This window comes from Neophocaena asiaeorientalis, unplaced genomic scaffold, assembly GCF_003031525.2.
Source record: "Neophocaena asiaeorientalis asiaeorientalis breed wild unplaced genomic scaffold, Neophocaena_asiaeorientalis_V1.1 scaffold15, whole genome shotgun sequence".
Taxonomy (NCBI): domain Eukaryota; kingdom Metazoa; phylum Chordata; class Mammalia; order Artiodactyla; family Phocoenidae; genus Neophocaena; species Neophocaena asiaeorientalis.
The window spans coordinates 8,912,928-8,927,396 of NW_020185328.1; the positions used below are offsets into that span (position 1 = coordinate 8,912,928).

Below are 14,469 nucleotides of genomic sequence, written 5' to 3' on the forward strand. Positions count from 1 at the left end.
GTTTTGCAACAATCTACCCGTAAAAAAAGTTCTTACCAGTTTACTTAATGGGTGACTGGCCCTTTTGCTTTTATTTAGCCATCTGTTCTGGTCTATGTCCCTTTCAACTTGTAAGATCCGTCACCTCATTTAAGCTGTTACCTTGACACATTGCGATGTCGTGGACATAGTGATTCCACAGAGGAGCAAATTAAAACAGGTTTTCATGATTAGAAAGTTAAATGAGGTAAGGCTGTGGTAGTTACTGGTGAGATGAGGGGTTTTGAGGAGGCAGAACTCAAGGGACTTTCAGGTGATTGGAAGATTGGGCTGGCTGGACAGGGGGATGGATGGGCTTTTACACATCACAGGAGCTGAACAAGAGCAAAGACTTCTTTTAGGTGTGTCTGACTTTGTGGCCTTGCTCTGCTGCCCTGACGGAGACTCTGACCGGGGAGGATACAGGGGCCACCTTTGGGTTTCTTTTCTCCTTTGGGACATTCTGTGACGAGTAAAAGGAAGCCAATTCCACCAGGAAGTGGCGAGCTAAAAACACAACAGCACCCATTCCCAGAAAGTTACTTAGTTCCCCTTAAGTTTGAAGAAGAATCAGGGGCGAAGCCCAACTTCAGGAAGGAATACTTCACTGTGTCTTTGAAATGGAGTGGGACCCTGTGGTCCCCTCCCCCAACCCATGTCCTCCGCCTGCCTTTTGTCTGTGGAAAAACTTTAGCCAGAGAATAAGTTTAATCAGAGAAGTGAGAAAATGCAGAAGCAAAGGAAAACAGTCCAGCAAGACTAAATAATAATAGTTTAGTCAGTCAGCCTAGTTGAGGACCTTTAGCTCCTCCTTAAGGGCTATAGATAACATTCTGAGCCATATCCTCTGAGCTGTCTCATAGATACTGAAATCCCCACCAGGTGGAAGAAGTTAACTACGTGATGACAAGACTGTAGCCATGACATAAGCTGCCACAATTATGAGAATTGGCTTCAAAGAAATAGGAACCAACCGACCCTGGAACTTCAGACTAACTGTCCCTAACACAATCAAGATGATGCTGATCAGACCGCCACATGACTAATTTCAAGATGACAGAGCTGATAGACAACCCCCCCCCCCCCATCTTTAAAAGCTCTTGACCACTGGTTGTCAGTGCGGGGGCCACTCAACCTTTGGGCAGGCGTCCACCCTCCCCCGCGGTGCTGGCACCCAAAATAAAGCAAACTTTCCTTTCCATCAACCTTGCCTCTTTAGTACTGGCTTTTGAGCAGCAAGCAGCCGGACCCCCGCTTTCGGTTACATCTTCACCCTGGAGACAAGGCTGAGTTGTTCCTGACATCTGCCCTCAGCTCTGCTCTTTCTTCTTGCTCTAGACTTGACTTTCTGCCTGACCCCTTGATGGCTCCGTCCCGATGATCCATCAGTCCTTGAAAAGTAGGACTTAGAAAGCCAAGGGCTTCGTCTTCTTACTCTCTTAAATCAATTCTGCCCTAACCACCCTGGTTTCTCCTGATATGATCAGTATTATTGAAGTTACCTGGACTCAAAATCTCAGGCATCTCTGAATTTTCTATCTGCCACTTCTATCCAATCAGATTATTTTCTGTAGCCAAGTTCTCTGTCTTCCACCTAAATTGAGTTTCTCATGTCTTTTCTCACCTTTTTACACTCCCTGCCACTGCTCTCGTTTCCATCCCTGCTAGCCAATTGGAATGCTGTCCTAACTAGTTGCTGCCTATCTTTGGTTTCTCCCTGCTCCAAAGCACCTTACACACTGGCGTTTGATTGTAACTTAAAACATTCACATTTCAAAAATTAAACAAACATCTCCTTCTGCTTTCCATCAACTAACAAATTCAGTAGAGACTTCTCAGCTTGGTATCTGAGACAGTCCATAAAGTCATCGTTTGTATTTTCAGCTTTTTCTTCTTCTGTGTCCCAGTAAAACAAAGTGCTATGTGGCTATGAATAACGTCATGTTTTCTTGCCTCCTTACTCTGTTTCCTCTTCCTAGAAAGCTCTGATCACACATCTCTATTGATTAAAATGCATGAATTTTATCAAGCTCAGTCTCAAATACATCTCTCCTTTCCCATGGCAGTCAGATGCAGTTGCTCCTACTCTGGTTTGATGACAACATGTTTAGGGGATGTTGTTATGCTGCTTGACGTGGATTTTTTTTCCTACTCTTGTTAGCTTTTTGAATCCTTTGCGTATCGTATAGCACTAAGTTTCCTTCCTGTAGAGGGTGCTAGGTAAAGAAGCGGAATATGATTTGTAAGGAGACTGGGTCTATGAGAATGTGAAAAATCCATTTATTCATTCACTCAGGTGTTTGTTGGGTGCCTACAGTATGTAAGGTACTGTGTTAAGGACCTAGGATACACAGAGCAGTATGGCACAGTACGCCCCAGTTCTCCAGGAACTCAAAATTACATGCAGGAAAAGTCGCATAAGGAATTATACCATGAAAAATGCACAACAGTAGAAGTGCCTTCAAAGTATTGGAGTGGCGGGACTTCTTACCTCTATTAGGGTAGATAGGTTGGGGCTGAGGGGATAATGGTGGGGAGGGAATTGAGCAGTTAGGAAAGGCTTCCTGTAGCTGGGAATGTCTGACTTGGGTTTTGAAAACTGCATGGGAGTCACCAAGGAAGGTAGGAAGGTAAGAAGGGATTGGAATGGGATGGAAAGGTAATCCAAGAAATCTGCTGTTTGTTCTCAGAGGCTCAGCACACTAGGGCAGCCTGGTCACCAAATGATTATTTTCTGTCTCCAAGTGAAATATCGTAAATGACAAAGTCCTTTGATCCCTTTGAAAGAGAAAGGGAGAGGAAGCACCTCTCAGAGACTGCTTTTGACTGAAAGTCATTCATTCTTCTTTTCTTTTTGACTGTTTTGTAGAGAAAGTCTGTGATTGCAGTGAGCTTCATAGCAGCGTTCCTCTTCCTGCTGGTTGTGCGCCTTGTGAATGAAGTGAATTTTCCATTGCTACTAAACTGCTTTGGACAACCTGGTGCAAAATGGATACCATTCTCCTATACATACAGGCGGCCCCTTCGAACTCACTATGGATACATAAATGTGAGGACGCAAGAGGTAAGACCTCAGAAGGTTACATAGGGTTTGAGGGTATCCATGGTAACAGCTTTTCTTTAGGAGCAAGGTGGCTTGCAATCAATGAACTCAATGAACTCATTACTCTCTGCCCCAGTGAGCTTCTTTGGGTCCCTGACATTTTCTGTTTTCTCCTTCTTAGACATTTACTGACACATGTCTAAAGTCTGCTGCCCCTCCTACATCAAATCTTCTGATTCACTGGCTTCATGTGGAGTTGAGGAAGCAATTACATGTTTTCCTGGTGGTTTGTAGCATAACATACATATCTTTCCATTTAGAAACTCTGATCAGCAGTGACCAGCTGGAGAACTGGCTGGCTTTATTTCTTGGAGGTCAACTGGTTGGGAACGGCTCTTTGTAGAACTGCAGAGAAGCATTTATACTCTTTAAAACTCTGTAATCCTTAGACCTGGAGCTAGAAAAGGCCAAGCTGATTAAAAAATTCTCAGTGGCTGCAGAGAAAATGGGGTTTAAAGAGTTTCCAAATTTAAAGGGGTTAAAATCATTCAAATCCTATAATCACTGAACCTCTAAATCTTTGTAGCCAATTGATGGTACAGAAGAGGATGGAGGTATATTGACAAGTAGAAAGTATACACTGTGCCAGCACTTTTGCAAGCAAGGATTTGTGTCATGGAGCGAAGTAGAAATAAAATGGACCTCACAAAATGTATGAAGTGTATAGAAGTGATTAATAAAATTGTTTTCACCATTTGTTTCAATGGAGTGGGATGAATGTGAGGTTAATATTCATCGATGCCAAGTCCAAGCCTGTTGGAAGTTGTTGGTGACAAAGGTACAAGTCATTAGTGTGTCTACATCACTGGGAAGAGTTTTGGATCAGGTCCCGTTGAAAGGTCATTTTTGCAAAGATAGGAGAGAGGAGAGTTACCCACAGAATGCTACTCCCATCCCAAGAGTTATTCTTAGCATCAGGGAGGGATGTTGAAAACTGGCTTGGTCCAGACCCTTTTGCAGGCAATTTCACGCCTGAGTCATTGCTTCTGGTTAGTTTGATTCTTTGAAAATTGTTTCTATATCTGCAGGATTTACAAGCTTTTTATTAGACCTTTATAGTTAAAAAAAAACAAGGCACCATTAATAACATAAATTTTTAGGAGCCTTGATGTTTATCCTTTAATTGGCTTTGAATTAATTTTTTTCAAAGTGTCTACTGCTTGAATTTGTTGAGTGTCCTAATAAATTGATTACCTATATAAAAATGTATCTCTTAGAGAATAGTTTGTTTCACTCTTGTCTTTTGCTACTTTTATTTCTGGCTGTCGTTTAATATCCTATAACTCTACTGGATTGTGTTAATCATTTCACAAGTGCCTGTCATGGGTAGAAAATGAAACATGTGACTGAATTGTCTCACGAATTACTTTCATGAGGGAAATCCCACCAAAAAGAGCCTTTCATTTGTTTAAATGTTAATAGGCTGGATTTTGGAGTGTTAGGGGAAAACTGAGCTAGGGCTGCAGTTATTTAATTAGACATATTAACCAGCCACCTTTGAAATTCTTTTGGTATAATTTTTTTTTTTTTTTTGCGGTACGCGGGCCTCCCACTGTTTTGGCCTCTCCTGTCACGGAGCACAGGCTCCGGACGCGCAGGCTCAGCGGCCGTGGCTCACGGGCCTAGCCACACCGCGGCATGCGGGATCTTCCCGGACCGGGGCACGAACCCGTGTCCCCTGTATCGGCAGGCGGACTCTCAACCACTGCGCCACCAGGGAATCCCCTGGTATAATTTTTAATACAATGACTTTACTACAGGATATTGATCATTATTTTGATCATGTGGAGGTAATTTCTTGAGAGGGAACATGATTACTGGAAAGAGTTTTTAGACTACAGAGGCACACAGGCATGATTTTGAGTGCCAGTTCTCACACTTACAAAAACAAGGTCAACTAGCAAGTTATTACGAGGATTAAATAGGACAAGGTGCATGAGGTGCCCAGTTCCAAATTGATGTTCAATGAATGAGTTTCTTTTGCTGTCCCAGTACTTGCCAGTTATGACATGAAATGCTCAGTGTGAACAACACCAAAATACCAAAGTCTAGAGTGCCAGACTTCAAAGGATCTGGATTCAGGAAGTAAACATATGAAGGAGTTCCCAATCTCGTTAGAAATCAGAGTTTTGCAAATTAAAACCACGATGAGAAGGAAGAAAACAGCACAAGGAGGTAAATGTACACTAAATGTCAGATTGGCAAAACGTCAAGAAACCAACAATACCAAGTGTCGGTGATGATGTGGAACAATAGAAACTCATATATTAGCGGGGGGAACAAGCGCTTTGGAAAAAACAGCTTCCCATTATCGATTAAAGCTGAAGATCTGCGTACCCTATGTCCCAGCATTTCCAGTCATCCGTATATTCACTAGAGACATGCATGAGCACATGCAGTGGGAGGCGTGGATGACGTGTGCAGCAGCATTATTCATAACAGCTAGAACCTGGAAGCAGCCACATGTCTCTCAGTAGGAGAATGGTTAAAATTGTGCTACATACACTGGAATACCACACATCGTTGGAAACGAGGAAATGGCAGCCATATGTGATAATACGTATGAATCTTAGACAAACATAATTTTGAGCAAAAGATGCAAAAAATGAGAGAATACAAACAGTGTGATTCCATTTATAGATCACAGGAAGAGACAAAACTAAATGATGTTGTTTAGGGAAATGTATAGGAGGTAGAACTAAAAAGGAAAAAAAAAAAGAGCAAGGGAATTAGATATCACGTAAGTGAGAAGAGCAGTTACCTCTGAGAGAAATGTGTGGTTTGTGATTAGTGCGAGTTTCTGAGATATCAGCAACATTCTATCTCTTGATCCAGCTGGAAGTTACATGGGGGTTCACATTCTGAATATTTATTAAATATGCATTCATGTTGTATGCACTTTTCTCTGTCTATTTTATAATAAAAGATTAAAAATACATTCTGAGCCCATGTAGGATATTTATTGACTGGAATCACACAAAGCGTTTTCATCTACTTTAACAGCAAGAAATATTTAACTAAAAAAAGCAATGGGATAGTAACCTATCTAAAATAAACTAAAAATATTTGAAATAGGCAATTTCATTTCATGTAAAAACTAGCAGATATACAGCTAACTTATTCCTCTAGTCTATGCATGATAGAAAGGGAGGCCCCAGGCTGTGACATTAGTACAGGTAATAAGCAGAAAATTTTGCATGGAAGTTGAAAAAAAATGTATAACACTCCAAAAGAATGACAGATTTTCCTCCAAACTCAGATAGTTCTAGGCTAAATTGGGAGGAAAACAAATTCTGGTGACCCTTGTTGATTTCATCTTTCCTTCTCAAAATTCTACCCTTCCCACCCCCATGCCTGTGCTCTACTCTTAGCCCAAATTCTCTGTGCATTAGTCCTCACCAAATAATGGCTTCAAGCGCAGGCCTTGCCAGAGATGATTGTATTAGACTATTAGACTCAGAACGAAAAATCTTCAAGAGCCAAAGTAATATAGCAAAAATGATAAGTGGTGGGTTTGATGTTCTGGGGCAAATAGCTATAATAGTGGCCCTCAAATTTTGCTTCAAAGATAACTACACACTCCTGTGTGCCTATTCACTCTGTTCTAATCCAGAGAAGGGTCAATAGCTATGGCTGAGCCGAGTCAAGTAGTAACTAAGATAATCTATTTATTTGAAAATCTTGGTCCTTGAGGGTTTTTCAGAAATTTCTCAGAAGAAAGCGCATGCTTTCTAGAAACCACCAGAAGTCCAAGAATTTTTTTAAACACATAGGCATGCCAGCAATGACTTCCAGACTTAGAGCATCTGCAAACATGATCATTGTTGATGATGGTTTTATGGCCCAGTGCTTTAGCTGGATCAGACATTGCTGCCACTAGACAAAAATTTTATGAGCGGAAATGTTTACAAGAAAGAATGTCTCTCCACTACTGTCTAAAAAAAGATGGGGCGTGGGAGTGGCAGGATTAAGTTGAAGATTTCGCGGACACTGGAGAGCTGAGTTGCTTGGGAGCAAAATTTGCTTCTCTTGTTATCTTTAAAAACACACCATTGTAAAGCAATTATACTCCAATAAAGATGTTAAAAAAAAAAGAAATAGTAAGTGAAAAATAAAAAAAATTTTAAAAATAATAAAATAAAAAACCAAAGATGAGATGAGTTCCGGTCCCTTTGGCTTGGCACAAGCGGAAGTATAAGCAGTCTCATGAATCTGATAGTCTGTCGTGAAGGCCTCCCATATAGTAAAGTATACCCAGTTCAAGCTCGGCTTCATTTTATCAATTCACCTAGTTTTTGAATGGTCTGCTCCCAAAGGAAGTACAAGAAGTAAATGTACAAAGAACCCAGGAGAGATAAATAGACGGACTTAGTTACATTTCATATGGTTGGAGTATTTTTTTTCTGGTCCAGATCCATAAAAAGGAATATGCAGTGAAAACTATGAGGACTAATCTAGAAGAGTTAAATTGAAAGAAATAAAATACGCATCCCACCACAATAATGACAGTCTAAATATAACATATATTATATATAATATAATATAAAGTTGGTGATTGGCTCCCATTTTTTGCCCTGTCCCCCTTCCCTTTCCTAACCAGTATAGACTAAAGTTCTTATATTTGGGGGAGAAGTCTTGAGAAGCAGGGAAACAAAATGAGTGCCAACTAACTCGGTGAGTGCTGAAATGCTGAAAGTCCCTGCTGGCCACAGAACCCAGAATTCCTCATCAGTACTTAACGTTTGAGCTGACCGCCACCAGGAGGTAGCGCCATGCTGAAGCTGGGACCGGGAAAGATTTAGATTTTGCAATAGGTCCTATACTTCCCCTGTGTCCCACCCCTGCTTTAATCCCTGACCTGCTAGCTGTTCATACTTGCCCTCTCATGTCACTACTGGTTAATAATGCAGCCTTGCATTTTAACAGGACTGAATTTGAGAGAATCCCCCTATAGCTTTATGGCAGTTAGTGTATTATCCTTTGACCTCGGACATGGTAAAAAGCATATAACATCTATATGTGTTTCAAAAAAAACCACAAAACTCTGCTTTCTCCTTAATGCAAGTTTTAACGATTCATTTTAAATTAATTGCGGCAGAAAAAAGGTATAAAAGACCAAAGTACCGCAGGGCTCGGTTCCAGGTAATGATTGTTTCTCCCGGTTGAGATCATGTCGGATTTTGAGGAAAGAGAAGGAAATTAACTTTAGGCTAGATTCTATCTGTAATTTCCAAACCGTGGAATCAGTCATTGTGTTATCTCTTTTGTGGTGACCTGGTGTGAGACATTGCTCAGAGCAAGCAACCTGCAACTTGTTTGCATTAACTACTAGATAAGAGAATCAAGCTCTGGAGTTCCATAGGATGCCACAGCCAGATCTTCCTGGTGATCAGGGGGGTGGCAGGTGTCTCCATCTGATAAGAGAGCCCTAACATATTAGAGCTGCAGAGGATTTCAGGTACTTGGGGCAGAGTGCTCTTTCAGATGGTGCTAAAGATGTGCTAAGTGAAGAAGCACAGGATTTCTAGAACACAGCAATCAAGTTGTAGGGCTTATATTGGTTTGCTTAACAATTTAATGAGGCTGAAATATGTCTCTTATAAAAAGAGAACATTTTAAAGCTTCAAGTAGACTAAATAAGAATACTTAGGATCAGTTGCTGTGACAGACAGGCCGCACTAGCCTAATTAAAGACGTGCATAACACATTGATGTTGCAATAGCATTTCCCGAATTGTAGTTATAGCGACAATTAAGAAACAGAGCTGACTTTCTTGGAAGTAAAAGCACACACTCCACACATTCAAATAAATGTACACATGTAACGAAAGCTGACATGAATAGGTTTTCTGTATTTGGGAATACAGACTTTGGATTTTACATAAGTATATTGAGAGCAATTATACGCAAATATATGTTCCAAAATATTAAAACTGATTAATTTAATTGTTAACTAAAATCTGAACATTCCATTTGTGTAATCGTAAAGCAAAATAACTTTCAACTATTGGCTTGTTATAGGAAAGGAAACAACTGAATTAAAATATAGCAAAGATTACTTCCTTGGCATGGGCATATTGGTTTCGTCATTTTGAAGATAATTTATCTTTTTCCTAAGCGTGAGGGAGTGTACTTATTGAGTGGAGACAAGATTATGTTTCTCAATCTGGTTGTGAAAGAGCAGCTCCCAAACAGTGGCCAGATCTCAAGGCAGTCTAAGCTCCACTGCCAAATGAGAGGGACGGACACTGCTGTGGGTGATAATTCCAGAAAGCTTTTGTGGGAGAGGTGAGCCATGTGCATAGCGTAAGGATTTGATGGGACTGAGAGAGAAGGGAAAGTAGAGTTGAAGAGAAGAGCGAAAGTTTTGCGCTGGCCATTTTCCTTCGGCTCCTACCACTCCCAAGTAGGCCAAGAGCGCTACACTTAGCCATAGTCAACTAACGTCTGCACTAGGAATCACCACTGCCTCACACTCTGTTGACTCATTTTTCACCTCTCTCTGGTTCCATTACCCTTAGTTTTTATCTTCCAGTTCCCCATATTGTTTGGTTGGTTACCCGGTCTTGGAGTGCTCTTACCTTGATCCTGATGCCACGAAAACCGTATACGCGGTCACTTCTAATAATGCTTCATTTTGTGTACCGCTGACAAGGACGTGGCACCCCATGTTCAAGGGGCGCCTGAGGCACCGCCATAGGCCTGCGTGATCCTCTGACTTTCCAGAGAAAGAAATCAGACACCTGTGGGGGCAGTCAGTAGGGCAATCTGCCTGGAATGCAATTTACTCTAGGGGATAGAAGGTAGAGGATACATTCACTGGGTAATTATGATCTGGGGATGTGAATGGGATCCCTGGAAAAGGAAAAACTACACTCTTACTTGCAAAACAGTAATGCATTTGTACAATGTATGTATCCATCCATAGTCATGAACCACTATGTAAAATATACAGAAAATAGATCCGTATGCACATACATGCATGCAATATATACATGCACTCATGCTCACAGGACAATTTACACTTTCTCAAATACAAACATACAGAGACTATATACATATACACTATATTATATCATAAAATGGTTAATAAATATAATTATCTGGTTAAGTATATATAGTGCCTTTTATTGCTCGCCACTGTCCCTTTATTACAGAAACAATCCCTTCCCTTCTGACTACAGGGGTGAGCAGAAGATTCAGGCCAGTGATTGACCAATCTCGTGATGGGTCACGGGGTGGACATATGGCCCGAGATGAGCCATTCCGAACCCTTCCCAGAGTTTATTGTTTTTCTGTGTAATGCTGTGAGAAAGGCCCTCTTTTCTTTTTAGTGGTAGAGCTGTGGAGATTTGATTCTCTGGGTGTCAGTGGCTGTGTTCCCTGGAGAGAATGAGACCAAGACGTTGAGAGAAGCAGAAACCAGTTGCAGAGCTCAAGCAAGGGCCTGGACCGTACTCTAGTGCTGAGACCAGCCATTCTTGAAGTCAGCCTACCCACCTCTGTGGTTTGACTGTAGAAGCCAGTAAATCGCTCTCTTTCATGTCTGCATGTTTCAATTATGTTTTGGTCACCTGCAACCACAAGAATCCTAGCTGATTATATATATATATATATATATACATTACATATTATAGTTATTTGACAGCAACAGCAACCAAACCTTCTGAATCTCATCTTTAAGCAAGGTGCTGCCTGGAGGATGTGAGGAGTTATCTTTCCAAATCCGTGCTTCAAACGTGCTGGGAGGACGAGTATGAGAAGACATACCCGTCAGTCCATCAGTTGGCTCAGGTGTCTGCAGAGATGCGCCCTATATATCTCCCTGCTCAGGGACATATGTTTAGGAAATTAGCTTGTCCTTTTGAGGTAGGAATGTGAAGGTCGCAATTTCCCAAGGTTATAAAGCCAGAAAATGACCCGATAAGACTCATTACTCACTGAATTTCTAGTTTACTCAACAGATTAATCATAGAGTTTTATGACGATTATTCAGATGAAATCTCCCTTATTGCTATGAGGCACCATCAGTCAAAACAGATTGATTTTTACTTTACAAATCACATCTGTTATTGATGAAAGATCTGGTATTATCATGGTTTTCAACGTAGTAATTGGTTCCCCGGGAAGATATAAGGGAATTTTATTCATTATCCAACCTTAGATAGAAAAATGCTCATTTGCCACTTGTATGTTAACACTCTTGAAAGGGGCGTATTAGAAATTCAAATATCAAATTACCTCGTATGTGACAAGCAAAGAAAAACAAAACAGAGTACCCACAAAGACCACCCTGACTTGAAAGTTGAAAAAGATAATAGAACTGGGGCCCCAATGGTAAGAGTTTTTGTTCATCTTTTCTCAAGTTCCAGCTAATAGCCTGACGGAGTGACTAGCACAAAACCATTCATCAAGTAGCCGTTCAGCCACCAAATATTGAATAAGTCCTTGTTCAGTTCCAGACAATGTGCTAAGGCTCAGCAATGAACTCCACTTTAAAGAAAAATTAAGATTGGGGTTCACTAAGGAAGAGAAAGAGATAGGTTTGGTTTGATTACAAGTACCCTGGAACAATACCACCTGGAGGGCATTGACATTTCAGCATGACAGATTTATTCTGTTGCTGTTAAGAATAGTGAACATTCAAGTAATTTCAACTAAACGATTGTATTCAATACCTGGAAGATAATTTGTCACTAAGTAGATGGCATCAAATTGTGATTTCTCATTTTCCAGAGTAGGCTTAACAAAGGCTTACTTACAAAAGAAAAATATTCATTAAAGAATTTTTTATTTCAAGAGTAACTATATAGCTCCTATATTAAATATTATTCCGTAAGGCTTTGGAAGAGGTATATCTAGTTAATTGAATAATCTGGCTAATAGAATATTTTAAAGTATTTAACAAACATATTATTTAAAAGGAAAATGAAAGTAAGAGTTCTGGTCTGGCAATATGGTGGCCTGAGATAACCTGACAATTCTGCTGTAACACCAGGACATGCTGGATAAAATAGGATATATTATTTAATGCCCAGCTGGCTTTGCTAGAAAGGAGGGAAATCGTCAGGCACCAGAAACTGAGAAGGAATGGAAAGAGAGGTATAAGCCTGAAGACTGATGGTGTGGTTTCCTGGGAGTTTATCAGTATCAGTGACTGAGGAGATGGGTTATATCCACCCTACAGGTTAGAGGGCAAGGCCTGGGTCCAGCAAAGGCAGAGAGTGAGAAAACCCCCTCCCCCATCCTAAAGCTGGGCTTTTACAAGCTTTCCCCAAGTGAAAGGTTGGGCTAGGAAAGAAATCATGAAAACTGGCACAGAAAACAGATAAGGAAGCTTATTTATTTATTTATTATTCTTATTATTTTTTGCGGTACGCGGGCTTCTCACTGTCGTGGCCTCTCCCGTTGCGGAGCACAGGCTCCGGACGCGCAGGCTCAGCGGCCGTGGCTCACGGGCCCAGCCGCTCCGCGGCATGTGGGATCCTCCCGGACCGGGGCACAAACCCGCGTCCCCTGCATCGGCAGGCGGACTCTCAACCGCTGCGCCACCAGGGAAGCCCAGGAAGCTTATTTATATCTTTGGTCTTTAGATAACAAAAAATTGTCCCTGGAACTTCAAAATGCCAGACCTGTACCCTAGTGGTTTTACAATTTGAATTTTACTGCTTGCACTTTCTAGGAACTCTGCAAGCTGAGAAATCAACCAAAAATTTGGTCCCTAGCTGGTAATAAACTGGGGCTAAAGGAATTGGGACTCCTCTAGAGGGTGTTCCCAGAACCCAGACGCAAGGGATTCTTAGAATGCACTGTTGGAAATCACAAAACACAAGGAAATGGCCTATTTATAGTGATTATTCACATGCTTTGCTATAAAAAAATATGACTGTTTGACTACGATGTGTTTCCCTATGCCCAATTGTGGTGTTTCATAATATACTGAACATTTGCTCTATCATCCTCAACTGAAAATTCTGAATTCCAAAATATACCTAGTCAAAAGGATTTGGGATAAGGGATCATAGGCCTGTGTGTTTAAACACCTCACACACTATTATCTTTTAGTCCTTACAGACAACGTACTATTTCACTAATCTAACTCATTTTCCAAGGCCCCAAATTGGTGATTCTATGCCTGTGACTTTGGTTATCTTGTGAGGCAAAGGAAGAGACTGAGAACGCCTTGGTCAGCAAATTACATTAAATGGTTTCATGGAGGCTTCATCCATTCAAGTCAGAAAGCTCATTGGATCACACTTGCTGAAGCCACTACATGCTGGGCACTTTGCTAGGCTTGGGAATTGTAAAGACGAGACCACTCTGTCTAAAACTACAGAACAATTTTTCTTAATGTTAAATGGTAATAAGCAAGATAGAGTAGTATATGCAGAGGATTATTTTAACTCTTTATATGTAGACATAGAAAGAAGTTTTGGAGACGATACCTCGAAATATTAACTGTAGTGGTCTATGTCTGGGTGGTACATTTTAGGTGACCATTTGCTTAAACATGTTTTCCAGTTTTTATACAATGAGCACATATTGCACTTATTACTAGAACAAATTACTAGAATTAAATACTTTATTTTTTAAGCAATATCTGTCTGTGAAACACAGATCTATCTGTGAAACAGCTGTTTCTGTTATCAAAAAAAAACAATTTAAAATGTCTAGATAGGTATATTGTTTGGAGTACTTTTAGAAGTGAGTATTCTTTTACTCCTCTGTGGCTTGCTTATAGTGACTTCCTTCCAGAGTACAACATGGAAATGGGAAAAAAAGTAATTTTACAGTGGAGAAACTTGACAGACTCTACCTTAGCCAGGTGGTCCAGGTCAACATCAATAGCGATAAATCATGTTGGTAGTATGTTCCCTTAGGAAGATGTGATGAAAATGGCAGTTTGCCTCTGTAGTCTTCTTCCCCCAAACCCATAACCCCTGACTAATGAGAAAAACACCAGAGAAAAAACAAGGAAAGTCTGAGAAACTTCCAGAGCCATGAGGATCCTAAGAAGATATGTCTACTAACTGTAACGTGGTATCCTGGATGGGATCTTGGAACAGAAAAAGGGCGTTAGGTCAAAACTAAGGAAATCTCAATCAAGTGTGGACTTTAGTTAATAGTAATTTACCAGTATTGTTTCATTCATTATAACGAATGTATAATACCAAAATACGATTTTGATAATAGGGATAACTGGATGTGGGGTATATGGGAACTCTGTATTGCCCTCTTATTTCCTGTAAATCTAAAACTGTTCTAAAATTAAAAAGTTATTGTAAAAAATGGATTTGGGTTTTTGACCTGTGTATCTATCTGGAAGGCTGGAATTGTCATTAACTGAGA

General features: G+C 40.5%; 1 protein-coding gene across 4 annotated transcripts in view; it reads left to right on the top strand.

The window, feature by feature from the left end:
• The window catches only part of ST6GALNAC3 (ST6 N-acetylgalactosaminide alpha-2,6-sialyltransferase 3), a 565,989-nt gene that overhangs the window by 235,070 nt on the left and 316,450 nt on the right, over nt 1-14,469 (top strand). For all 4 annotated transcript variants that reach the window (XM_024734653.1, XM_024734655.1, XM_024734656.1 and 1 more), the window contains exon 2: nt 2,888-3,082. In XM_024734653.1, coding sequence (XP_024590421.1) covers nt 2,888-3,082 — 195 coding nt within the window. The remainder of the gene's footprint in view (nt 1-2,887; nt 3,083-14,469) is intronic.